The following is a 27,923-nucleotide window of genomic DNA, read 5'->3' as shown; positions in this document are numbered from 1 at the left end:
GTGAACCCAGAAAGTCCCACCCAATAGAAATCGTTTTTAAAAGAAAAATGTGGCAAATTTAGTAATTATGGAATTATTAAATTATAAATGCAATTATTTAAGAAATAAGAATAATTAAATAAGTAATATGATTATTTATTTAATTATTAATTTGGTTTGGGCCTTTTGCTAGCACCTAAAGCCCGGCCCAATAGCATTTAGGGTTTTAGGGTTTCTTGTTTATAAATATAACATTAAACCCAAAATCCAATCAATTTTAATTAGTTGAATCAAAACGGAAATTTTAGAGAAAATTTCCGAGTCCCTTTTTCTCTCAAGTCTATTGAAGTCTTGACGATTTCGGGTGGACCGACTCGGCATCTCACGCGTGGGAGATATCAGACGGGTTATCGGCAACGAAATCAGATTTCGCTTCGAGGTAACTTTTCGTTTTATGTCTTCGATTTAACCGTAAGATTTGAAAAACGTGATACCAATAAAATCAGATTTTATTTTCCGCTGCGTATGACCAGATCAATGTTTTCTAACATCAACTATGTTGACTCTTCACATTTTTTTTTATTTGTGTGAACATGTGGGTTTCATAAATATTATTATTAAATAACATATGGTATACTACGTCAGTATTGACACGCACCTTTTAAATCAATTTCAGGTATTTGATAAAATTATATTCAATTGAGATATTTAAGATATAATTGTCGAAATTGAAACGATTTGATATAGTCGCAAATTCACGAAAAGGTTTGAGTTTTTTTTTGCTATTTACCCATTTAAAAATTATGTTAATTGTGTTAACTATTAGCATTTGGAAACAAAATAAATTATAAAATTGTTAAAAATGTCTTGATTCTTGTAATTTGAGTTATTTATAAGGCTGGTAATGAGCCGAGCTACTCGTGAGCTGGCTTAAGACTAGACTCAAAAATTGGCTCAATAAACTAGTTCATGATACAAATGAGCCAAGTTTGAGTTCAAATATTTGGCTCATTTAGTAAATGAGCCGAGCTTGAGCTACCATTAGTTCGACTCATTTGACTCACGAGCCAGCTCGATATATTTATATATATATATGTTAATTTTATAAATTTATTAAATAATAAAATATTTATTACTTAATACTCAATAATATAAATATATACTTAATAATTTTATAAATATATTATTTAAATATATTATATATATCGCATATATTAGTTAAATATATATATATATACATAAAAGTAAAATAATAGTCAATTTCGAGTCGAGCCGAGCCAACTCGTAGTCATCATCGAGCCGAGCTTGAGCTAAAAAAATCAGCTTATATCGAGCTCGAGCCGAGTTATGAGCCAAGCTAAAATCAATCGAGCTGAGCTCGAGCCGGCCCTATCTCGGCTCAGCTCGACTTATTGCCAGCCCTAGTTATTTGTAAAAAGAATTCTTAGGTTTAAAAATACTTTTTGAGGATATCAAATCAAAGTCACAAATAATCTACTTAAGAAATTGAGTTAAATGGAGAGGTTTAATGAAAAAAAAAAAAATCACCACTGATACCAAAGTGAAATCTTTAAGGTTTGACAAAAAGAAAAGAGAAAAAAAAACTCTAAATTAATAAAAATGATAGGGACTTCTTTTGCAATTAATTTATTAATAATATTTATTTTATTTTTATGTTAAATAAATTTAAAATTATTAACTTTTAAGATAACAAAATTATTAAATGGAACCATGCCATAAGTACTTCATGAACTACACCATAAATTATATAATATATTATAAATAATAAAAATATTTTTATCTCATCGCCTCGTGCCACCTCGCCATCTTAAGTGAAAAGTATTATATCTCATCATATTTCTATTAAATATACATGAAACTGCGGCTTGACTTTGCTAGCAAGAAACGCCAACATAACTTGTGGCTGACAAGAGCGGTAATAAAGAATTCCCACCCCCCAAAAAATAAAAGAAATTGCAGAAAGAGAAGGCCGAAAACAACTAGAAAACTCCAAGAATACCCTCCCCCCCTCGAAGCAGCACCGCCGTCGTTATTCCCATCGATCCAACAATGGCCATTGGTGGCGGAGTGCGGCTTCTATCGCTCGACTTCGCCTCGTCCTTCATGTGGGTATGGTCGGGCGTGCTCATCAAGATGGCCGCCTACAGCTTGGTTGCAGGGTTAGGGCCACACGAAGAATTCAAACGCGAGATCGTTAAATGCGCCGTCTCAATCCTCAACCTCTTCTTCTTCTCGTATTTGGGCAAGCTCACCGATGGTGCGTCCTGCAATCCCCTCACCCTCTTGCCGACCGCCATTTCTGGGGATTTCCCCCAATTCCTCTTCAATTTTGGTGCCAGAATTCCTGCCCAGGTTTGCTTTTCTCTTGTTTTGTTCCTGCTCGTTCTTGTTTCCATGCTTTGTTTTGGGTTTCGTTCGCTTTATGATGTCAGATAACTCTGCATTTGTCATGATTTACTGCAACCGTAATGGCGTTTTCTGCCCTCTTTTGGGCCCTGCATTGAAACGTGTTGAATTCTTCAAGGATTTGTCTGGTTGTGACTTGTCCCCAATTCTGACAATTGACTCTGAAGCTAATTTCTTGGTAGATATTATTCTACACATAAATATGGAATTAGTATATTTTATTTATTTCCAGTTAATCTTTTATTTATTATGTTTTCATTAGGATTAGCAGTCTGTGTAGTCAATCCCCTTTGATGCTGATTTAACATTGATTTGGGATTCTCCTATTTAGTTTTATTTAGTTTTTGAAAGTTATTAAGTTTGATTTGATAAGGTTAGCTTCTCACACCTTATCTCACTCTTTATTATATTATAAATAAGTTATTTTTTATTTTTAACTTATTTCAAAAATTATGTGTACTCCAATCCATTTTTTTATTCTTCTCTTTATTTCATTTCCTATTTTATTTATTTATTTTTATAAACTTCAATTATATTTATTTTACCTTATTTATAATTTTAACACATATATAAAATTAATAATTAAATACAAAAAATAATAACTAAATATACAAAATAATCAAATACACACATAAATTAAATTAATAATTAAATATACACATACACAAAATTAATAATTAAATACACAAATCAATAACTAAATACACAAAAAAAAAAAAATTCCAAACAATTCCACAAAAATTCCCCAAAAATTCCAGAAGAAGACGTTCCTTTCCTCAATTTGCTCCTTGTTTAGCTCGGAGAAGACAACATTCTGATTGTTGCCAACACTAGGTCAAATCGTTGTTCTGCTCATCGTCACCACTGCCGCTTTCGCTTTCAACGCTCGTTTTTCTTCGTTGCCGCTACTGCTATTGTCGCTGGTAACTGCTGTTGTTATTTGTTGTCATCGTCACTATTACTCGTCGTCGACATCTTCTTTAAATTTCAAATCTATAACAGAGAACTGTTGAGACAAATGTGATAAGGAATAATTTTTCACTCCTCAATTCTGACGAGTCATTTGAAACTTAATAAAAATTTGAAGGAGGACAGGGGAGATCCGTTGGAGATGATTTTCAGCAATTTTCTTCTTAAATTTTAGCTTGACAAGAATTTGCTCCACATTAGAGATGGCCTAAGGGCCACTGCCATTGTTATGTGAGTGAATTGCAGAGTATGATATATATTATTCTTTTTGCATCAGACGGGAAGAATCTAATTTTATGAGCTTTGGATTGTACTGTAGATATATGCATATTATTTATTAATTTATAGAAAAGTAATAATAGGATTTTTTTCAGATTAAAGCTTTACCGGGTTTTTACAAAAATAATAAGAGTAAAATAATAAAATTTTTGTTGATGTCTTGTCTTCTGCCTCCTTTATCCTCTAAATTAGAAAAATTGAGATCCTTTGACTGACAGTATGATTGCTGACTTCCGGAACTCATCCCATCTTTAGAAAAGCGATTCTTTGTTACAGCTGAAGAAGAAATAAACAATCTTTTATCATTGGCAGTTATTTTACAATTTATGTTCTAATGTAATATATGTGGTCTGCGTCCAGATCTCAAATGGTGAAACTTTTCTGTTCTCCTTATTTTCTCTGTTTTTCAGGTTATTGGATCTATCATAGGCGTTAGGCTCATTCTTGAGACTTTTCCAGGAATAGGACACTTGTACCGTCTCAATGTTGATATCCATCAAGGAGCGCTAACAGAAGGGCTTATTGCATTTGCTATTGTGATTGTCTCACTTGGTCTAACCAGAAACATGCCCGGAAGCTTTTATAGGAAAACCTGGATCTCCAGTGTCTCCAAGCTTGCTCTTCAAGTGCTGGGTTCTGATCTAACTGGTGGATGCGCAAACCCGGCCACTGTAAGACTTTTACTGATGATTCAGATCCCATAACAAATTAAGTAAAAGTTAGGATGTGTTTGATTGTATGAAAATTTCACAGAAAATATCAGATTCAAAGAATTAAATTTTATTTTTGCTATTTGACGTACTGTATTTTTTATAGAATTAAATTCTATAATACAACCATTAAAACATGTTTTAACATATTTTTTATAAAAAAATTTCATTTAGTGGAGTAGTGATTTTTATTTTTCACGTAAGTTAGAAAATGTTTTCTATTCCAACTGGATTAACGCTCTCTGAATTTCCCAGGCAATCGGGTGGGCTTATGCTCGCGGGGATCATCTGACAAAGGCGCATATACTTGTCTACTGGCTTGCTCCAGTAGTGACAACTGTATTGGCAGGATGGACGTTTAAGTTGGTGTTCAGGCCCCGGCAAGGGGAGAAGCCAAACATGAAGAATGAGAAATCGGATTGATCTTTAGTTAGCATGCTACTTACATTGACCTTGCCTGAAGGAGGGTCCTTATATCATGTCGATTAATCCGTGAAAAAACACAATGTCTGCAGATTTCCATTGAAACTAAACTTCACAGATGCATTTACCAATAGTTTGAAGTAGACTTTTTTGGAGATCCCGGAATACTTGATCCTTCAGCAATACCTGCAAGGATGCTGCTTAAGGTATTTTGTTTTGGCGGGCTAGGAAGAAACCCTAGGTTGCTAAGTATGTTACTCGCTGCTGAAAGTGATAGCTAGCTGATCTTGCCTTGGAATCTGGATGCTGCTCAAGCGGTTCTGAATCTGATTGAAGATATTCATTCTGTTTCCAATAGTCTGTTGATTTTGTAGAGATGTTATACAGAGGGCAATATGCTACAGGTTCACATATTTTGTAGAGATTACATACAATATACGAAGTAATTGGAAATTTATTTTGTGCTCTTACTCAATGTGCTTTGGCCACTCAGCGTCACTATATGAACAAGCAACAAATCTAGGTTCACATATAGGCATTCTTATTAGTATTTAGTTTGCTAGCTTAAACTTCTTCAGCTTGTGTTTCTACTAGGATCGAGCTTCATGTCAATTACTTACCAAACCTTTGTCACTCTTTGGTTGGCGTGTCACAAGCCCCATTTTCTTCAACATTCTGACTCTCCTGCGCGTTCTCCCCATTGCCAGCAGTAGGCTCGGTGTCGGTGGTTTTCCTTTCTGAAACCAGCTGCCCGACTTTCACATACTTCTCCATAAACTTGTATTCCCAATCCTGCAAGACCTCAAGCTCGGAAGGGCTGAGACCATCAATGTTTCCGGTAAGGTCTTGAGGATCAAATGACATAAGAGCCAAGGCTCGGCTAGCGTCCCTGCCGGCAAACAAGGCGTACGGGCCGCCGGGGCCGTAGAAAATCCTGTGGATGAGGTCCATTTTAGAATCAGGAATGCGTTTTTATGCCAATTATGGGGTCCAAACTTCACATATTGTCCAGTTTCTGAAAAGTGTATTGCCAAGTCAAGTGTATAAAAAGCAAACAATTCACAGTAATACTTTGAAGTCTTGACGAATACAGACACACAGAATGTTCACCATCGCAAGGACCAGCAAATATGGTAATTAATTAATGGTGTGGTACTCGTCTACACAAAAAGAACAGAGAACAAGAAGAGTAAAGGCAACATATTTGCCTTATGCAAAGATGAATAACATGTATTAAGGAACAAGGAAGGTGGTTCATCGTGACCAGCAAGTTTGAGTAGTGGAAACCACGTAAATGACCCTCTCTTAGAGCCTCACAAACTAAGAAGCCTTAGGTGAATGGAATCACTTACAAGTTTGAGCTTTAGAAGTAGCCTTTTTAGGGCTTTGCAAGAAAGCAAAGGTAAAGATCACATACAAGATAGGGAGGCTCCATTTCAGGAGAATCAACAGATCCCCCAGAGGAACTGGCACGCTACTTGCAATTGAGAAAACCTTAGTCTCCAAAACTCTGTTTGAGTGCCAAGAAAACCCATGGGAATTGCTGGCCGAATATATGCAGCCCAGCAATTGGGGCAAGATTCTGCTCTAATGGGTCAGAAACTTAATCCCCTGTTTATTGCCAAGATAAGAAGCAAACATCAAAGTTCTCTTTCCCTAAAAAGTTCGGCTCCACTTTTTGCCCCATATTTTCCTAGTAACCAAAAAGAAAAGGGCCCAGAAGAAGAAGGAGAAGAAGCAACCTGGAGCGAGAGACGTCGTATATCTGGCCCTTGATGGCCATCAACAAGGGCTTCTCCGGGTCGGATCCGTCGTACGCTCGGAGCTCCTCCTCGGTGACGTCGCCCAACTGGACGGGCTCGCGCAGGGCGTAGGCGTTGGCCTTCTTCACGGCGACGTAGTCCTCGGCCGCCACGAACATCCCGGACACCACCTTGTAAACCACCACCATCGCCGCCAGAATCGTGAAGAACGCCGCCGGAGACAGCCCCGTGTACTCCGTGATGGCGCCCATTGCCGCCGTGTACACGCCCATCTTCTTTGATTCGGTTTGCCGCTTGATTCAGTGAGAGTACTGTTGTCTGATTCGGCTTTAAAGAGTTAGAAATGGAGAATTAGGTGAGCTCTACCCATTCACCAACCAGACCGAACTCCAATTTTGACATTTTGACGACATTGACGAAGCGCAGGGGAACGGCCATGATCAAGCCATCGTAGCCGTCCACGCGAATGAGTCGTGCCCAAGGGTCCTGATTCACTCGTAGTCCGCATGAAACAGCTTGTCACCCTTTAATCTAAACTAGTGTTCAACCCGTGATGGCACGGGAGGTGTAATTAAAATAAATTTAAAATTTTAATTTATTATTTTAAATGACTCAAACACCAATAATTATAATTTTTTTAATATTTAACCATTTATCAAAATTTAAATTTAATTAATTATTCACCATTCATTATGTTATTGAAGAATACTCTTAATTTAATATATCGTCATTCAATATATTAAAGAATAATTAACACATTATATAAGTTATCACATTTTCTCGTTTGTCCTTCCACAAGATTTTTGGCACTTATCATTATCTTTTCAACAATCTTTCCAATTATATCTTTAATAAAATAAAAAAACAGTTATAAAGGCATAAATAATTACATAATCAACTTTATATTTACCAAATAATTATTTTTCATCAAGTTTAACTAAACTCAAAATATTAGCAAATGATCTAAAGATAAAATTTTATATTGAAAAACTTTCATCCGTAGCATCTACAATAGTCTTTGAAATTAAGTTTAACTTGTACAAGTTACTTGTAGTCTTGTATTTTATATTATTGTATATACGTATAAAATTAGGTATAAAATACAATTATCATTCACAAATCAATGTTTTAAAAGATCGTCCTTCCACCTTATAAATTTGATAGCAAAATCTATATAAATAATTAACAATAAATTTATAAGAGAAAAAAAACCTATTCATCCATAAAATTCATCTCAATGACAATACTGTAAATTTGACTTATCTTCAAAGCATAAAATCTCCCAAAGCCTCACGACAATGCTATAAATCTCAATGACAATGTTATAAGTTTAATCTATATCGGTTTCATAATATCGGTCACGTAAGGATATGTCGATTATTATATATCGATTTAAGTAAAATTACAACTGATATAGTTATATCGATATAGTAGTTGTAATAGAAAGTATATCGTTTACTATGTATCAGTTTACATTAAATTAAAACCAATATAATTATACCGATATAGGATGTATATCGGTTACTATGTATTGGTTTACATTAAATTAAAATCGATACAATTATACCAGTATATGATATCGGTACATAAAACATTTTTGGGTACCGATATATAAACCGAACGGAAACATTTTTACGTATGCTTCTAGTTTGAACCTATAGTGAAATGCATAGCCTTCATTTAATCGAGATTTAGAATTCAGAATCAGAGCGAGGTTCGTTTGCATATCCATTACGTAGTCATTTAAAAAATCGCATCAAAGAGGGTAAAACACTTTGAAATTACTTGCAATGGCTTTGAAGACGAAGACCGACGAAGAAACAGCAACCGACGAGCAAGAGAGATGACGAAGAGGACGAACGAGAGAGATGTTCTAGTCGGCGGGCGATTGGGGATGTGCGTGCAAGAGGAAGATGATGAAAGGATCGTAAGCTAATTTAAGTCGGGGGCATTTTACTCCATTCAACTCTCAAAAGTTTTAATTTTGTAAAAAAAGTTTAAGGGTCCTATATTTGTAAAATGCTTTTCCAGCGGTCCTATTTTTGCAAATTTCCCCTGTCCAAAACAGACTCTTCCTTTGGCAAATGGGGACCTCCATCCAAGCCAGTCTTCCGTAAGAATGGTACGAGGAAGATGAGAGAGAGAGAGAGAGATCAATTTTGCTCCAAGCCGGTAAGCCATTTGTCTTCATTCTTTGTCCTTCATCTTCCCTTGTTGCATTTCATTCCAACCGTTTCCATCACCAGCGCCTTTGATGCTTTCAGGTCCCAAAATTACCTCTCTTTTGATGCTTTTTTTTATCTTGTCGGATCGGCTCTCTGATGTGGGATTGTGCTCACATTATCAGATCCTCTCGTTTTGTGTTCGTGTTCTCTTAGGAGCAATGTGAATTTGTTCTTGATTGAATTGGGTTGTTCCTAATTAATTTCTACGTGGAACAGACGAGAAGAGAGAGAGAGAGGGGTTGTGGGACGATGGAGATTGGGTTTCAAATCAAGAAATTGGCGACCATTTCAATCAGAAGATGTTACAAAACAGTTTACAACCATCCATTCCTTGTTGCCGTGGTGTTTTTCTTGATTTTTCTACGCAGATCATTTCCTTTTCTGTTTTCCCTCCTGGTGTCTGCTTCCCCTATTGTTGTTTGCAGCATTGTTTTGATTGGAACCCTTTTGAGTTTTGATCAATGGAGCATACCCGAAACCAAGAAGCAAGAATTGGCAACCCTTGAGATCAAAGGTCTAAAAGTTGGGGTTTCTAATGTTGCTCCTGTTGTTGAGAGAAATGACAATTTCAGAGTCCCCATTGCCAGTGAAGTTGAAGAAGTGTTTGGTAACTTTGTTTATAGTGTACCACTAATCAAAGAAGATTCCCAGAAAATTCGGTTAGAAAAGCAGGTGCCTGAGGGAGTGGAAATAGATTTTGATGACTCCGAAATTGAGATGATGAGTGAAATGGATGAAGAGGGACTTGGAAATGGGGAAGGCCTTGAGAACCAGTTTTCTCAGATTGATAATATAGAAGAGGAAAAGTTTGAATTGCAGCATGATATATCGCCTAGGCTATCTGATTATTCTCACGTTGCAGATTATGCAGACTCTCCTCCAGAATCACCGGTGGAGGATGTGGATGATGAGGGTACGAGTGCGGGGTCTGATTGGGCCGGGAGTTGCTCTCCTGATGCTTCAATATCCGGCATCATTCCAATGCTTGACGAGATCCACCCGCTTTTAGATGAAGACGCTCCTCAGCCTGCTAGTATATACGATGGTGGTTCTGATGCTGATTCAGAGACGTCTCAGAAATCTAGTGATGGCACTAATGAGTCAGACTCAGACGAGGATATTAAAAGCCAGAAAGAGGAAGCTTGTGAGGATGATAGTGATGAAAACGATGACTATGAAGGGGAAGAAGGAACACAGAATGATAAAGAGGATGGAACTAAATCTTCAGTCACGTGGACAGAGGATGACCAAAAGAATCTCATGGAGTTGGGAACATCTGAGCTAGAAAGGAATAAAAGGTTGGAGAATCTTATTGCGAAAAGAAGCATGAGGAGGATGATGACCGAGAAGAACTTTGCAGATAAAATTGTTGGTCCCCCCTTCAATATTCCTTACATTTCAACAAGAAGAATCAACCCTTTCGATCTTCCTCATGATACTGATGGCGACACGGGGTTACCACCTATTCCTGGATCTGCTCCTTCTATTCTCTTAAAAAGAGGTAACCCTTTTGATCTTCCTTGTGACTTGAGTAGTAAGAAACCTGATCCTGTGGAAGAGAGTTTTCCACCTGGGGTTATGCCACTTCCTCCGAAGGAGATTTTCCTCCGAAGGCATGAAAGTTTTAATGTGAGACCATCACCATTTGGGCCTTCCAAGCAGGAGAAGCAAGATATCAAGTTAAGACCTTATTTTGTACCGGAACGGCTTCCTATGGAATGGACAAGCTATTCCTCCATCCGAAGGCAATCAAGCGAGAGTTCTGTTCCTGAAACCGAGTCAATATGTTCAGATGAGGGTGAGGGTGATAAGAATGCTAGTGAAGAAGATTCTTCTCAAGAAGTAGTAGGGATGATCTTGGACATCGAGAGTGCTTCCGAGCATGTTGGACATGGAAGCGAATCTTCTGATGATGTACACACTGTGGAATTAGGCCAGGCTGAGAACAGAGGTACCGTGCATGATGACACTGAAATTAGATTGGGAGGTGTGGAAAGTCATCCTGAAAACTTCTCTGTCTCTTCTGAAACTACTCCTGTGGAGTACAGCACAAGTGAAATTCATCTGAATAACGCACCAGATGAAGTTCATTGCAGTAGTAGATCAAGCCTGTCGTCATTGTCAGAAGTAGACGAGGTAAATTTGGACCACCCCAAAATGGAGAATCCTATGGAGGACTGTGTCATTGCAGAGGAACCTTCACAAGAACATTCAGACTCAGACTCTATGATTGGTTTAGCGGATGACAGTCAACATGAAGAGCCTGTTTATGATTCAAGCCCACAGTCAATTCAGACAAATCTCTCATCTTGCCGCCATTTCCCAACCTACAAATAGAAACATCTTAAATGATTTCCCCACCCACCAACGTTGGTTAAAAGAACTAGTCACTTGCAGATAGAGAATCTGACGTGTAATTAGAGTTCATTTCTGAATACTTTAAGTAATGAACAGATGATATTTCCAGTGGATTAAATTGGAATTAGGTATCAAGTGGAGCATTTTCTTGCGAATCATGGATTCTCAAGTGATAACCAAATACCAGACCCTGAACCAGTGAAATCACTGTCTGATGCCTGAGTTTGAAACTGCTGACAGGAACAAATTCCCTCGACGACTTCAGTTCTGCAGCCTCTAATTTTGGGTATTTATGATCCGAAGATTTTTCTTTGGCTGCTTCAAGATTGCTTCCATTGGTTGTCGAACAGCAATACAGGAACAGCTGTTCCAAGTGAGACAGGTAACAACATGGCTTTCCTCCAACTCCAAGGAAACTGAATCAAGCATCAAAGTTCCTAGTGCATCAGGAACGAGCAGAGTCTGGTAATGGAACTCGAGCACTTGAAAATCCCAGTTTAGGTGATGATAGGCCCTTTGATGAAGGATCCAGAGATCTAGCAGAAATAAACTCAGGCATGATGAGAATTGATAATAAGCCAGAAGTTGTAGAAATCTGACGTCCAGAAGAAATAAAGGCATGAGTGTTGAGATCTTGAGAGACATATAAGTAAAATATAAAAATATTTTAAGAATACAAATATAAATATACTAAAAGTATGTCCGTGCTATGCCTGTAAATAAAAAATAAAATATTTTAGATAAAAATTTATGAAGTAACAATTGATAATTATGGTCTAATTTTTATATTTTTAGAACAAAATTTAGATCAAGATTAAAGTTAATAAAATGGTAAAATTAAATATGTTGTACTCCTAAGATCATGAGATTAAATATTGGTGATTAAGTTTTTATTTTTTAAATAAAAAATATTTTAAAAATTATATTACATTTAGCATTTTATTTTTATTTTAATAATTTAATACATATAGATACTCCTCAATAATAATTAAAAAATATGAGATTTAGACGTCAATATTTGATAATTTAACTATTCAAAATTATTATTTTAAATCTATATTATGACTAAGTGTAAACCAAATAATTGTTGATGTCATGTCACATGAACAAACTACACTAACAAGATATATTAAATTATATTTAATATATAAATATTACATTTAAGATAACAAATGAAGATAAAAAAACATTTGAGGGACGTTGTACATGCTAAGCCTATTTTAATTCTCCAAAACATTACATTTCACTTTGATTACTCTCCAATCCACCCGATGAATTTAGTCTAGATAAAAAATAAAAAATAAATACAATTTTTTATTTCAAATTTTGACATAATATAAATTTTTTTAGGGGGACTTTCAACCTTTTATTTTTTTTCAATTATATTTGCCATCTAATTTTATTAATATTCATGGTTAATTGATAATGTAATTATAGTAAAATCTATTGAAAAATAGATGAATAGACAATTTAAACACTTAAGTAATGCTTATTAAAATCAGTAAAATAAGATTGTAATACTTTTTCAAATTAAGATATGAAATGCTCAATATAAGGTTAAAAAACATTACAAGTTTTTTATTAGACTATTTGTTAAATTTTTTACAATATATTAGTGGACATATGCATCATTTTTTCTTATTTATAAAATCTAAGATAAATTTATTTGGAAACGAGAAAGATAAATTTATTTGAACAGTTCAAAATAAGAAAGTATGTGATTTATTTTTTAAATATTATTAAATAAATACAATAACTTTTATTTAAAATATTTTTAATATTTTAACTTTTTTAATCTATATCTTAATTAACAAACATTACGTTAATGCACATCGAAATTGTACCATCTCGAGTAGAAGTGTGAGATTTAAATTTTTTTTGTCTTATTAATGACATTACATCTCATTTAATAAATAAATTGAGAGTTTATATAAATTATCAATAAATGATGAATGCATTTAAGATGGTAAGATATAACTATAATTGAAATTTAAATAAAAAATTAGTTGCATTTAAACTAAAAAATAAAATTAAAATAAATTTACAAAATCATGGTTTTCTAATTTTTAATAATTGATTCTTTTTTATTTAAAAAAAAATCAATATTCAATTCAATTCAATTTAATTTCGCAGTGTTATATCCAAGTAAGGGCTTCAACACTCTCCTTAACTCTCTCTCTCTCTCTCTCTCTCTCTCCCCCTCTCCGTAGAATCTCTCTGAAGAACACCGGGGTCTCATCCACAGGCCAGGAGAGCTTCCGTTGGTTTGCAGAAATTAGGGTTTTTGCTTTTTCCCCCTTTGGCTTTCATCACGATGACCGCAAAAGAATTCACCAACCATCTTCAAAAAACCCTCGCTTAGATCCCCTCATTGTCGTTGCTTGGACCTGAGCACTTCGTCGTCTAACCCTCGCTCCCTCTCCTTCTCTCTGTCGGTAACTTCGAATCTCTTCTTCTCTCAATTTTTGTTTGCATAACTTGTTTGCCTTGCTGGTCCTGATTCAACTGTTCAATTTGGGGGGAATTTCGTTTGCAGTGCTGCTCTACTATTCTAGTAGGAGTTCGTGCATATATATATATATTTACTGTACTTTTTCTCATTTTGGGATTTTTTTGTGGATTCCTCTAGTTTTTATCGTCTTCACACAATTGGTCAAAGAGATTTTTTTTTCTTTTTTTTAAAGCCGTCAAAAGAGAGGTTTTCCCCTTTACTTCTGATTTTGCTGGCCATTTTTCCCCATATTTAACTTGTATATATAAATTTGCGTTGTTATCAGAGAAAAGCTTAGTTGGGAGCGTGGATTGTCAAATTGAAGAAGTATTGTTGCAGATTAGCTCTTCGTGTTTAGTTTGTAACTTGTTCAAAAGTTATGCGATCTGGTGTAACTTATTCATGAACCTTTGTGGGATTAGCTAGATCCTTACTACAGTTTTGATGTTGTTGCATTGAAATTTGTCCTGTTTATGTTTATTTATTGTATATGAGATGCATGCGCAGAGTGTTTGAGGAGTTTCTGTAGAGAGTTGCGTTATTTGGTGATATCATAACAAAACTAGTACTCGAGACTGAGTTTTATGCCTGACCATGAGTTTGCAGACTCATTTGTTGGCCTCTGTGTATTATTGATACATAAGGATCCCCTGCCTTGCCTTTTTATTTTTTGCTTGTTTCAGTTCTTGGCAAGTGCACAGAGAGTGCTCTTGTGTCACTGGGGCAAGGATGGTGCGACTTTGCTGCAGTTTAAGAAGCATGGATGATACTTACCATGATGATCTTGTTTATTAGTTGGACATTGCATGACCACATTGAAAAAGGACAACGAAAAAAAAAAATGCAATGCTTCATTTGATTGATGAGACATTTAAAAATAGATAAAAGATAGAAACATTATGAGATTTACCAATTCACCAACCTGTTCTCATTCTACTGATGCAATCACAACCAAGTTAGTAGAGAAAAGAGCCCCCAAGGCATAGGTCAAGTGGCGGACAAGTGATACGCTGGAGTGAGTATCAGTAAGTCACGAGTTCGATACTCGGCCTAGGCAAGGGCCATAGGCCTGTCTGCGATTTACCTCTTTTGTTGAAATCGAGGGCACGAGCGGCAAGGGATCGCGCAAGGGCGATAATCCCAAGTTAGTAGAGAAAAGAATAGAAAATGGGAATTTGGTCAACTTAATGGGGTAGGCTGCATCTGCTGGAATTGGGTTTTTATTTTTCCCTGGGTCCTATCCTTGTTTACATCCGATTTATTTTGATATTTTTCTTCTCAATCATGGTGGGCATTTTGATTTGTTCTAGATTTGTTGGACATTCATTTTGGCAAGGTTTGTGAATCTTATTATTTATCAAATGTAGCATAAATTTCATTTATGGGTTTTCAGTGGTTGTGCATAGGTTTTGCTACTAATGTCCTAGTTTCTAAGTATGATCTATATGCATGCATCAGGATAGAAGCCCGCACATAACTTTGCAATTTATGTCAGTACTGAGTGTGTGGAGGCCCATATTGTGAACTCCCGGACAGTTATCTTGTTTGGACTAGGACAATGCTATTTCTGCTTACTTAGTGTGGCAACTTGGTGGTCTGAGTGGGTGAAAAACCAATTTCACTCTTGCTTTGGACTGTGGGTTGCAAATCAAAGGCTAGATGAGATGCTAGGAAATTAAGTTTGATGTCTTAGTGTTCTATTTGATGACTAGATGTTCTTCCTTGAAGTTTATTGTTGACAAGTCAGTAATGAGCTGGGTGTGCAAGCTACCATAAGTTATAATGGTGAGCTACTTTGAATAGCCAACATATTGTTTTGGAAGTTCAATCTGAATGACGCATCCTTGACTCTTTTTCACTTTGATTTGACATTGGTGTAATATTGTGTGGCTATATGATGCAGAAGGCTTGTGGGGGCTTTGGGATATTATTTTTTAGGCAAGATTTGAACAAGTATGTCATTACCCAAATGTAGGGGTCGTGATCAACACTACTGCCTAATAGGACTGCAGAGCCACTAGAATGTATTAAGCCTCAGAAGATACCAAGCTGTGATCATCGTCAAACAATATACAAAAATAATAGAGAAGACAAGGGCTCAACTGAATAATCTCATTTGAATAATATATACTCAATAACTGATCATGCTAATAGAACAATATCATATAATAAGAATATCTATATCTGTGTCAGAATATATGTATAAAGTTAGTGAATGAAGAAGTAGATCATTACCAAATAGTTAGTTCATCTCTAAGAGTCGGTCTAAGTTAGTGTTGCATCTAGGAGTCTGTGTGGTACTATCTTGAACTTAAATATCAATGGCATCATGATATGATCACTACAATTGAACCAAGGAAGCCTGAATCTATGGATTTTGAAAAATCTTTAATAATTGAATTAAGTCGAGCAAACTCAGTGAAAAGTAGAAGGCATTATGACATGAGAAACAAGTATAGATGCAATGAAACATTTAATGCTTCTAGCCCAGAAACAGCTTCTTGGTTGTTGTGTGTTTTTACTTACCACAAATTAAAAAAAAACATTTGATGCAAATACAATTATGGGACTGGGATAAGGGAATTAGTTATAAAACATGCTTTGTAAATAAAGATGCACCATAAGGGGAGTATATGAGCAGAACCAATATCCAAAGCAGATCAGGCAGAATGGCAGATAGAAGTGTGTAAATTCCTTTTAACAAACCCATAAATGGGGGTTAGCAATGCCCCTATAAATTGGGGTATTACATGGTGCATCAATGGCTAACATTTATTTTTTGTTAGCAAAAAATATTTTAACCAGATACTCTTGATGACATTAAATAAGAAATAAAGGATTCATAAGTTTCTACACTGATAAATAAATAAAGATCCATCTATGCAATAGAAGTCAATCTCAATCGTGTTTAACTAAATCAATCATAAGATGCAGATACAGAATTTTGTCTCATGGACATGTGCAAAGTAGTAATAAATAGAGTACGCCAGTTAACAGGATACTTATTTTTCCATTTTAATTCTTTTTAAATGATGAAGTTTTTGAACACCTTTTTTAAGTTAGAGTACATGAATAAATAAATAAAGAGAGATAATACTTGTAAAAAACCCTCCTAATACAATATATCAACCCATAGTGATGATTAGAAGTAATTTGATTAATTTGGTTCAACCTGGGAAGCATCTAGGCTACTTAAGCAATGAATATGTAAAAACTAAATTAAAAAATAAATACAATAAATGGTGAAATAAATAAGATAACAATAGTTGTCAAAGGCTCAAGGTGCATTGAGGTGCAAGAGTGCTTAGTGCCTGGGCAAAAGGTGCAAATCGCAACTGGGAGGATGTGAGGTACACATTTAAAAAATTTGTATAAAAATGCTTGTACAGCATTATTTTCAATATATACCTATAAAGAGGTAAGTGCAAACTTATAAAATCATAAATAACAAATGACCAACAATATTAACTAAATAATTGGGTGTTTTATTGTTTTTCTCAAATTTCTTTTAATATTTCTTGTTAAAACATTTGCCTTAGATTAGTCTTGATGCTCGGGAGAGAGAAGAAATAGAAAAGGATACGGGTATTAAAGGGGTTGATCTGATAGAGGGAATTCTCTCTGATTCGAGAGAGAATTCGTGGGAATAAGGGAGGAGATGTAGAATAGGGAGAGAAAATAGAAAGAGAGAGAAAGAATGAGAAGTTTAGAAGGGAAATTTTGGATTCCAATTATCAAATCCTCATTCACAATGAGTTGGGCCGATCTCTTATACGGCCTCAACTTGGGTTTGGTGCCAAAATGGTTGCCAAGTCCCTTGTAGAATCAGTCAAGTTGCCTAATGGTTTACATACAACTTGCACTGCTTGGAACCTTTTACCAACAGGCTAAATCCCTCCAAAAATTACAATAATAGCTATGAATAGCAACAAGTAAAGATAGCAACAAAGTAAAAGCTTACAGCCTCGGTACATGACAAGGGGTTTCTAGAAGACTGTCAGACCGTTAGTTACATATTGTAACAGTAACCGCCACATGTATAAGGCGGCAACTGGTTATATCCTTGTAAATTCCGCCCTCTATGGTTTATAAATAGAGGGTCGGGGGTCTCATTTGATACACTAATTTTCATTCTATCTTGAGAGAAAGAGTATGTGCTGTGTATGTGAGAAAAAGTGTGTATAGTTGTGTGTGAGAGTGCAGTACATGTAATTTGTTCTTGTGTTTTTCAAGATAGTGAAGAGAAAGACCCTTATCTGTCTGGACGTAGGTTCTCCACAAAAAGGGAGATCCGAACCAGGATAAATCTCCTTTTGTCTCGTGTGTGTGTGTTGAATTCTGTGTTGTTTCTTGTTTCTTAAATTCTGTCCTTTTTTTTCGTGTGAGTGAGCGTGCAGTTCTTGAGGGATATCCTAGAGTGTGTAAGTGCAGGATTTGTTTCAACCTTTCTGATTATTATTCGTTAGATTTTAACAAGTCCATCAAAAAATAAACAAGACCAAAAAAAAAAAAAAAAAAAAAATACATAGAAGCAAAAGGTGGGTGCCTTGCACCTCAGGGTGAGGTGCACTATGCGCGTAGGCACCCTCAGCTGAGCCTTGAATGTGACACCCCATAAATTTATAAATAAACATAGGAAGAGGGTCCCAACATGACACTTAAAAATGTGAGGAGCTATTCCTAGACAGTTGCTGAAACAAAGTATATAAGGTGGCAGCCAAGTAGGTGAAAAACCTCTGGTAAGCAGCTGAATTTAAGGTCAGTTTTTTGGAGACTAAATTAAGAGAGAAACACGTGTATTTTTAATATGTTATTAGGCACAAAAAGAGGATTCCATTGATATGGAAATTAGTAATTTTCGTTAATAATTGAGGAAGTTGGATTAAGGACTTAATAAGGGGATTATGGTTAGTTAAGCAAGAATTAGTGAAGTTCCAGCTATATAGGTGAGGTGTCTTCCTGCAAGGACTTAATAAGGGAATCTGTAGAAGGTTTTAGAAACATGATGAGGTGGTTGGATTGCTGAAGCATACAGGTAAAACGTCTTCCTACAAGAAAGGCTTGCATCGAGGGCTAGGTGGCAACAAGAAAGACAAGAGGTGGCAGCTGCTTCAGTTGAAGCAGATAGCTGGCTGTCTCTGCAGGAAAATGCCACCAAACAAGAGCCAAGTGGCAGCCAATGGGGCTGCCACGCCCTCAGCTGCTCCAGCAGAGAAGTAGACTGCTTCCACGGCCTATAAATAGACCAAACCTTTTTCATTTCAAAGACAACTAAAGTGAGAGTGAGAAGATCTCCATAAGACAAGAGTGCTATAGTGAGAAAGTTGAAGAAGGAAGGAAGTTATGCTGGAAAGTGAGAAAAGAGCTGAGAAATAAGAAAGTCCTGCTAGAAAACCAATAGAAGGTTGAAGAAAGTAAGACTAGACTTGAGATAAGTGCATTCTTATTGTTATTCTATGTTGGTATTATGCATAAAATGATTTTATGGCAACCTAATGCATAACATGGCTATGGATTTCATAATATGTGTGCATAATGTGGGCATGTTGCATGAATGTATGAGTTAAGCATGTGTCGTTAATGAAGGTTCAAGCCATAAATGTGCTGTAAGGGTTGTTGTTAATGTTTGGCCAAGGGTGGAGCCCTTAGGTTGTGTGAATGTTGCCAAAGGATAATGGAGGGCATGAACCTAGGAGAGGGAGCATCTAGTTAATGGGAGAATGTTATGATTAGGGGCTGCCTTCATGAAATGTGTGGATGATATTATGATTGTGTGATTGCATTGCCTTGACATGCCTTATTGAGAATTCTATTCTCATGCGTTGCAATTTAACATTCTAGACCGTGTAAGGGATGGGGAGATCGACTAACTAGGGGTTAGAGGAAGAGAAGAAATATGCAATATATCATGCATGTGCTTTTGGTAATATATTTTGTGCAGCTTAAATGCTGTTGTACTTAGTTGAATATGTGATATGCAATGCTATGTTTTGGAATCATGCTTGGAACTATTTCTCCTATGAGTAAGTTGGGTTAGAGGCTGAAATTAGAAACCAATAGAATAAAAAGGGGACATTTCTAAGGAGTAGGTCTAGCTGGTCTTACTTAATGAAGTAAAGACTTTTCATGTCATCACAAGCCTAGGATGTGCCTTGGCTTTGTGACCTAGGTTGATCTACAAGACATGGTAGGTTGCGACCATGTTGATACACTCAAAGGTAAGTCAAATAAGAGACATGCCTCTTGAAATTGAGGTGTCGCATTGAGCCTAGGTATGCCTCAGGTGTGCCTTTGACAACTATGAAAATAACCCCCAAAGCAGAATTGTCCGGTGGTGGACAACTCAAAAATGGTGTCCTAATTGGAATTCATATTGAACTAAAAAAATGGGCACAAAAAATGCTAACACAGACATGTTAGGGTTAATGGCTTGGTTAATGGGTTGTGCATAGATTCTTAGGTCACTGGTTAGTCCAATGAGCGGGCTGGATTTGGCCCAATTGGGCCTACATGGTGTGGTTTGGCTTAGCTCAAACAAAGCAATCCAATTTCATCCAATTTGGGTTTAAGGAAACAACAACAACAACAACATCATATCCAAACTGAGGAAAATCAATTCCCGAACAATGATAGCCAATATTCAAAGCCAAAAAGGCTAACACTAACCCTAAACCATTACTTAAGGTTTTGCATCACATGCTTGTTGCCCCAATGAGTGTATGGGAATGCATGTGTGCGGAAAGGTGGCTTGTGAGGTGTTGGACGGAGTGTGGGCCTCCTTTGCAATAGCCATGGTTAAGGTTTATGTCAATATGGGTTTGATTTATAGCTAGGTAGTGAGAAAGCTAAGATTTAGCACAAAGAGGAAGACAAACAGAATATGCTACCCTCCCATTAAATCAATCGATCAATTGAGAGGAGGTGAGGCAAAAACTGAGAGTCAAAACCCCCAAATCCCCACGAGAAGCTGATAGAGTGAAGAACACTAAACCCATAAGCAAAATTTGAAAAATGAAAGTGAAAACGCACCTAGAAAAGAGAGGGCTAATGTACCTGAAATCGCCAACGCTTGCTTAACTCCAAATGCTACAACAAGAAATGAAACCTAAAGTCCCATTAACACTGAACATTCTAACGCCCCTGAGGTATAGTGAGATATAGAGAGGTGGAGATTGAGAGACAACAAGTGAGAGAGAAGAAAATTAAAAGGAGAATTGTGTATGGAGATTGCTGAGGGAGGGGTTGTGCATATGAGGCTCAGTTGTGTAATGTGGGGATTTTGTTTAACCCTTATCTTTTAACCCTAATGGGTTTATAGAATGTGCAGGTTTCCATTGCCCAACCATGTGGGCCCTTGTAGAGTAGGAGGGGGAACAATTTATGAAGGTGATGATTTTCCTGTATTCCCTATAGGTCTTGTGACATTAGTATTAATTTCTATCTAAAAGTGGTATGTGATTGGTGAGATCATTTTAAGATGTGTTGGCTAACAAGGGAGAGACTTCTATCCCTTAGAAAGGGGTTTGTCTCTTTGAGGCACCTTCCTAGGCTACATAATGTAAGATAATTACTATTGGTATTTGACTAAAAAGAGCATATAATTGACATTTGGCATTGCATATGCAAATGTGGTGGTTAATCTGTTAGTAATCTTTTTGTCCATTATTGGTGGCTAGAGAATGGTATTCTTGTTTAGGTTGGGTTTGCATGGATGTTCTCTTATAATGTTAGATATCTTGTTTTTGTTGGTAAGACAATGGTGTTTGTCAATATCTTTTCAAACCTTATTGTGGCTAATTGGGAGACATTTCTTTCTCTTGGCGAGGAGCTTGGCTATCTTAGGTTTGCTTAGAGTTTGTGCACGGTAAGATAATTACTACTGGCAATTTGACAAGGAGGATGCATATAATTAGTGACTTCTGTTTAAAATGCCAGATCTGTTAATCATCTTTCTCTTGGTTGCTACATGGATAGAGAACTATGGTCATTATTATTGTTGGGGTGGGGTTTTGTTGGATATTCTACTTGAAAGTCTTAACACATTATTTGTCATGGGAGGGGTAAGCAAGAAGAAGGATTGGTTATTCTTGGCCACATGCTCTAGTGTGGACTCAGTACGTGAGCACACTAGTGTCAGCTTCTCAGAGCTAGCAAGGGCATTATAGGATTCTGATGAGAGAATCCTGAAGGGATTTGGGGAAGAGAGAGAGATTAGATTATTTCCATTTCATGCCTTTTTGGCTGAGCCCCGTATAGATACTTATAATCCGTTAGCTGCTATATATTTTGGAATGTACACCAGGAGAAGCTAGCTATTAACTTACTGGGTACAACACTAACAACTCACAAAAATTTTGGACTATCTTACCCTTAGGCTATGACAATACCCCTTCCCTTGAAGACATTTCTTGTCCTCAAGAAATTACAAAAGTTGAGCAACTCGGGGAAATTGCTGGAGGTCTGGTAGGTACTCCCATGCTGTGTGATTAGGGTGATAGTGGGTCCATTGCACCAATACCTGTGTAATGGGAATAAAATTTTGATAGATCACCCTCTTGTCCAACATTGTAAGGGGTTCCTTCCTTTCTTTTAAGTCTGCTTCCAAGGGAGGAAGGTCTGAACTTATGTGGTCAAGGGGCCCCGTTGACTGCTTTAGCAAGGAGACATGGAAGACGGGATCAATCCCTACTCTTTTGGGTAGCTACAATCTATAGGCTACCTTCCCCACTTTGGTTGCCACCGGAAAGGGCCAGCAATATTTTGGGCTCAACTTGGTGGGAAGGTGTCCAGCCAATAGCTGCTGTTGGAACCTCTTAACCTTCAAGTAGACCATGTCGCCCACCTTAAAGCTTACCTCACTTCTCTTCTTGTTGGCAAGCTGCTTCATCCAGTTTTGTGCCACCACCAATTTTCTCTTGATCACCTGTAATGCTTCTTGTCTCTGTTGTAAGTATTGATCTGTAGCCAACTCCACCTTAGAGTATTGCGTAATTGCGAGTATCAATGGGGGTTTGTATCTGAAGAGGGCTTCAAATGGGGACCTTTTTAAGGATTGATGGTAATTGGAATTATACCACCATTGGGCCAGGGGCAGTCACTTGTTCCAACTCTTCGGTTTGGAGCAACAGAGGCACCGGGGATATAATTCTAGGCATTGGTTGACTCTCTCGATCTTTCCATCAATTTTTGGATGGTAGGCCGTTGACATATGCAGTCCCATTCCTAGCTGTTTGTTAACTTAGGAGCACTTAGAACTAGATTCTTTAGTCGAATTACACTGCCTCACACTTGCACACACTCTCAGATTTGAACCATAACAGAAACAAATAAAATGTAATGAAAACAGAATGTAAATTGACAGAAGATAAAGCAAACTGCAGAAGAACACAATCCGTTTATCCTGGTTCAGATTGCCCCTTAGGACAACCCTACATCCAGCCTCTAAAGTCTCCCGATAGCAGTCTTCTTTAATTCAGAATGATCACAGTACAACCCTCACCCTCACGATTACAAGCCTTTCCAAGATTACAAAGACTATTTCTTGCACACAGCCTTTCCTCTTTCTATTTCCTCGTGAGAATGAGCAATGTATCGCCTAAGCCTAGACCCTTGTTCTTATTTATAGAAGAATAGGGCGTTAACCTCTAGGCTTATAACCGGTATATACATTTTCGGTTTTATCCCTCCAACTTAATTCTAATTACAAGCTGAAAAACCGCCTATATATATCCACTAAATTCGATACATTCTAATTGCTAATATACTGGATTTTACTTGAGACAACATTATAACAAATCTCCACCATTGTCTTGAGTAAGAACCCCTCCATCCTTCATCCATCAAAGCTTTGACCTCCTTTCCGGCTTTAGCATAATATATGTACCTGATCACCAACATAAACAGACATTAACTATATTCAAACAATGCTGTAATTTGGATAAAGGAACCGGTTTTGTAAACATATCAGCTGCATTATTTTCCCCTGCAACTTTAACTAGGTTTACCTCTTCCTTCTCAAGGATCTCCCTAATAAAATGATACCCGACATCAATATGTTTGGTTCTTTCATGATGGGATTGATTCTTAGCCAAGTGGATTGCACTTTGGCTGTCACATCTTAACTCAACCTTGACATTTCTTCCTAGGAGTTCACTCACAATCCCTTTTAACCAAAGACCTTCCTTTATTGCTTCAGTGACATCAATGTATTCTGCCTCAGTAGTGGATAAAGCCACCACTGGCTGCAGTTGGTCTTCCAGCTTATGGTAGTATTCCATAGCTGGAAAACATATCCAGTTGAGGATCTCCTCCTATCTAGATTGGCTGCATAATCAGCATCCGAAAATCCTAAAATACAAGGTTCTTCTCCTAGCTTTGCTCCACCATAAACCAAAGCCATATCTAATGTTCCTTTTACATATCTCAGTGTCCATTTTACAGCATCCCAATGAGCCCTCCCTGGTTTGGCCATAAATCTACTAGATACACTCATAGAGTGTGCCAAATCAGGCCTTGTACAGACCATGCTGTACGTTAAACTGCCCACTGCATTTGAGTAAGGAATCTTACTCATTTCTCTCATGCTTGTTTTGTTGTTTGGAGACTGCTCATGTGAGAGTTTAAAGTGCTGTGCAAAAGGGACAGAAACCTCTTTTGCATCCAGCATATTAAACTTCCTAACCAGCTTACTAAGGTATGTCTTTTGGGATAGACTAAGCTGTCTTTGCTGTCTATTTCTCTTAATTTCTATGCCTAATATCTTCCTAGCTTCTCCTAATTCTTTCATTTCAAAGGCTGACCTTAATCTCAGCTTTAAATTTTGGATTTCTATGGCTGCTGATTGACTTGCAATCAGCATATCATCTACATATAGGAGAAGATATATTGATACCTCATTAGGCATATGTTTGAAATATACACAGCTATCATATGTACTCCTTTGGCTACTTCATAAGAATATTTTCTTCCAACTCTCCATGTAGAAAGGCTGTTGTGACATCCATTTGGTCAAGCATTAAGTCTAAGTGTGCTGTTATGGCTAATAGAATCCTAATTGAAGTATGTCTTACAACTGGTGAGAATACTTCATTAAAATCTATATCGGGTACTTGAGTAAAGCCCCTAGCCACCAACCTAGCCTTATACCTAGGCTTATCTTCTTTCCCAGCACCTTCCTTAATCTTGAACAACCACTTACAGCCCACCACCCTTTTTCCTAAGGGTTTCTCTACTAAAGTCCAAGTCTCATTTTTCATAAGGGACTCCATCTCAGATTTCATGGCAGCTTGCCATTTCTTGGAGTCTTTTGAGTGCATAGCCTCTTCAAAAGTGAGAGGCTCATCACCAGCCTCTTCCATTGCACTTGAAAGTGCATAGGAAACCAGATCCGAATATCCATACCTAACTGGAGGCCTTACGGTTCTTCTTTGCCTATCTCTTGCGACATTATACCTCTCATGGTCTAGCTCACTTTCTATGCTAGATGGTTCTTCACTCTACTATAATCTGAATGCTGTCCTATAGTATTGTCTGGTGAATCTCCAGACATCTCTTTTTCTGGATTTAAATCAGTGAACTAAAACGCGGCCTAAGCGGCGCTGAGGCGCGGCCGCTGGCTGCCGCGATTATGGCCAAATCGGCCACCTTAGGCGCTAGCCCGGCTAATCGGTATCGGGCGGTGCCTAGGCGACCAAGGCGGATGCCTAGCCATGTGAACCGCCTGGTCGATTATGGCCTAATCGGCCACGTGAATGGATTAGTATAAATTTATTAGGGTTTTGTTTCCCCTTACCCGTTACCCCTTCTCTCTCGTCGATTTCCCCTTCTCTCTCGCGCGCACCGCCACCGACAACTTGTTGCAGAGTCACCGTTGCCTCTCTCGTGCTCGCATGCTACCACTGTCTCTTGCAGTTGCAGAGTCGCCGTCGCCATCGTCTCTTGCAGTTGCAGAGTTGCCGTTGCCACCGTCTCTTGCAGTTGCAGAGTTGCCGTCGCCACCGTCTCGTGCTCACACACCATCATTGTTGCTGCTGCTTGCTGTTGCCTCTCTCATGCTCGCACGCCGCCACCGTCTCTTGCGTTGCTGGTTCTCGATCTTCTTCCTGCGCCGAGTGTTTTTGTTGCAGTTGCTTGCTAGTTGTAATTTGTTGCTTGTATTTTGTTGCGTTGTTCTTCCTCCGCCAAGTGTTGTATTTTGTTATTGTTGTATTTTGTTATTTTGTCTTTATTTGATTCTATTATTTCTAATGCCTATAAATTGTGTTCCACAAAGTCAAGAGTCTAAACTCTAAATTTAATAATCTATATTAATATTTCATAATCTTTGTTTAATTTATATGTGTATTTGGGATAATATGAATTTTAATTTGTATGTACATTTAGAATAATATGAATTTTAATTTAAAAAATAGCAGTTTTTCTAGGCCCCAGCCTGGCGCCTGACTAGCGCTTAACGCGTTTTAGAACACTGATTTAAATTCATAGGGTTATCAAAGACATTTTCTGAAGATTCTGACTGCTGTTCAACTTCCACAGCTTTAGTTTTCCCTTCATTTCCCTTAGATATATCTAAGTTTGTCTTTTATAGTGGAGTATTCATCAAATGTTACATCCCTAGATACTATTGTATTACGAATTCCTGATTCTAGACTCCACAATTTGTATCCTTTTATACCAGAAGGATACCCTATAAATATACATCTTTTAGCCCTCGGTTCCAGTTTACCTTACTTAACATGGACATATGCCAAACATCCAAACACTCTTAAGTGATCTAAACTAGGTTTATGTCCAGTCCACATTTCATATGGGGTCTTAAAACCTATAGCAGCTGAGGGGGATAGGTTTATTATATAAACTGCTGTGTTTACAGCTTCTCCCCCCCAAAAATTGGGTAATTTAGCATGAAAAATCATGCATCTAACCTTTTCTAGCAAGGTCCTATTCATCCTTTCAGCATGCCCATTTTGTTTTGGATTTCCAGGGGCTGTCAAATGTCTTAGGATCCCATTTTCTTTACATAGATGAGAGAATTGTTTGTTGCAAAATTCCAAACCATTATCAGTTCTAATGATTTTAATTTTGCTACCTTTTTGGTTTTCTATCATGGTTTTCCAGCCTTTAAAGGCTTCAAAAGTGTGGTATTTTGACTTAAGAACATACACCCAAACCATCTTAGAAAAGTCATCTATTATTGATAGAAAATATCTAGCTCCACCATGAGTCAATGTTTGGGCAGGACCTCACAAATCAGAATGAATATTGTCTAAAGGTGCTTTAGATGAATGTATGGTAGTTTTGGAGAATTTTACCTTGGTTGATTTCCCAAATATGCATGACTCACATTTATCTAAATCTGTAAGTTTTCCTTCACCTAATATCCCTTGCTTAGATAGTTCCCTAAGGCCTTGCTCGCTAATGTGAGCTATTCTATAATGCCAAAGCCTTGTCTTGTCACAGGCTTTTAATTCAGTGGCTGAAGCTTCTCCACATACTGTGGGGGCTTGCAGCATATAAAGGCCATTATTTAGGACTGCTCTCATACTTATTAGGGAGCCTCTAGATACCCTTAGGACTCCACCATCTCCTCTATAGGAGTAGCCATTTCTATCTAACTCTCCAAGGGAAATTAGGTTTCTTCTCAGTTCAGGAACATATCTTACAGAATTTAATGTTTTGATAGACCCATCATGCAGTTTGATCTTTATGTCTCCTATGCCTTTAATCCTACATTCATGATTATTTCCTAACACCACCTTACCTCCTTCCATTCCTTTAAAATTCAAGAACCATTGCTTATGGGGTGACATGTGGAATGAGCACTCGGAATCTAATACCCATACAGATTTATCTGTATTTTCAGCTATTACAGGTGCATCGGCGCTATCATAGTCATATTCACAAATAGATGAGGAATTTTCAGTCTTAGGTTTATCTAGGAAATCCTTCTTTCTCTTAGGACAATTTCTCTTAATATGCCCTTCCTCATGGCAGTTATAACATTTTATAGTTTTCCTACCATTCTTGGATTTAGACCTAGATCTTCCCGTTTGCTTAGAGTCCTTTTTATCGGATCTAGACTTGACTGTTAAGACATCCCCAACTGTGCTCTTCCCATCTACCCTATATTGCAATTCTTTTGAATTTAATGCCCCTATTACACCATCTATGGTTAGGGTGTCCCTGCCATGCTTTAATATATGATTTTGAAAGAGAGTGCAACAAGACTAATGTCTTGTCCTCATCATCATATTTGACTTTTATATTTTCCAGATCTAGGCATAGCTTATTAAAATTGTCA

General features: G+C 37.2%; 4 protein-coding genes across 5 annotated transcripts in view; 3 read left to right on the top strand and 1 right to left on the bottom strand.

Annotated features, from left to right (window-relative positions):
* The first annotated feature begins 1,928 nt into the window (after positions 1-1,928).
* Positions 1,929-5,257, top strand: LOC127790818 (probable aquaporin SIP2-1). Its single transcript, XM_052320514.1, has 3 exons — positions 1,929-2,352; positions 4,065-4,325; positions 4,620-5,257. Exons 1-3 carry the CDS (start codon positions 2,050-2,052, stop codon positions 4,785-4,787), a joined length of 732 nt encoding a protein of 243 aa, XP_052176474.1. The 5' UTR covers positions 1,929-2,049; the 3' UTR covers positions 4,788-5,257.
* LOC127790819 (membrane steroid-binding protein 1-like) lies at positions 5,212-6,937 on the bottom strand. Its single transcript, XM_052320515.1, has 2 exons — positions 6,530-6,937; positions 5,212-5,721 (listed from the first exon to the last, which is right to left on the bottom strand). The coding sequence occupies exons 1-2, from the start codon at positions 6,820-6,822 to the stop codon at positions 5,418-5,420; spliced, it is 597 nt and encodes a 198-aa protein (XP_052176475.1). The 5' UTR covers positions 6,823-6,937; the 3' UTR covers positions 5,212-5,417.
* Positions 6,938-9,024: 2,087 nt separating this feature from the next.
* On the top strand, positions 9,025-11,112 carry LOC127790180 (uncharacterized). The gene has a single exon (XM_052319480.1). The coding sequence runs from the start codon at positions 9,025-9,027 to the stop codon at positions 11,110-11,112; it is 2,088 nt and encodes a 695-aa protein (XP_052175440.1).
* Positions 11,113-13,295: 2,183 nt separating this feature from the next.
* LOC127789664 (UPF0400 protein C337.03-like) overlaps positions 13,296-27,923 on the top strand; it is a 63,924-nt gene continuing 49,296 nt past the window's right edge. The window contains exon 1 of one of the 2 annotated variants that reach the window (XM_052318607.1): positions 13,296-13,564. The gene's annotated coding sequence lies outside the window, so the exon portion shown is untranslated. Of the gene's footprint in view, positions 13,569-27,923 lie in introns of both variants that reach the window. The other variant, XM_052318606.1, reaches the window with a different exon arrangement.

This window comes from Diospyros lotus, chromosome 14, assembly GCF_014633365.1.
Source record: "Diospyros lotus cultivar Yz01 chromosome 14, ASM1463336v1, whole genome shotgun sequence".
Lineage (NCBI taxonomy): Eukaryota > Viridiplantae > Streptophyta > Magnoliopsida > Ericales > Ebenaceae > Diospyros > Diospyros lotus.
Note: the sequence above shows the minus strand (reverse complement) of the source record. Positions and strands in the feature narration are given on the sequence as shown.

Excerpts from the sequence above, each read along its gene's own strand:
- LOC127790819 (XM_052320515.1), bottom strand. The coding sequence starts at position 6,822 with ATGGGCGTGTACACGGCGGCAATGGGCGCCATCACGGAGTACACGGGG. Across the intron at positions 5,722-6,529 it reads TACGACGTCTCTCGCTCCAG|GATTTTCTACGGCCCCGGCG; the intron begins GTTGCTTCTTCT and ends CCTCATCCACAG.
- LOC127790180 (XM_052319480.1), top strand. The coding sequence starts at position 9,025 with ATGGAGATTGGGTTTCAAATCAAGAAATTGGCGACCATTTCAATCAGA.
- LOC127790818 (XM_052320514.1), top strand. The coding sequence starts at position 2,050 with ATGGCCATTGGTGGCGGAGTGCGGCTTCTATCGCTCGACTTCGCCTCG. Across the intron at positions 2,353-4,064 it reads GTGCCAGAATTCCTGCCCAG|GTTATTGGATCTATCATAGG; the intron begins GTTTGCTTTTCT and ends TCTGTTTTTCAG. Across the intron at positions 4,326-4,619 it reads GATGCGCAAACCCGGCCACT|GCAATCGGGTGGGCTTATGC; the intron begins GTAAGACTTTTA and ends TGAATTTCCCAG.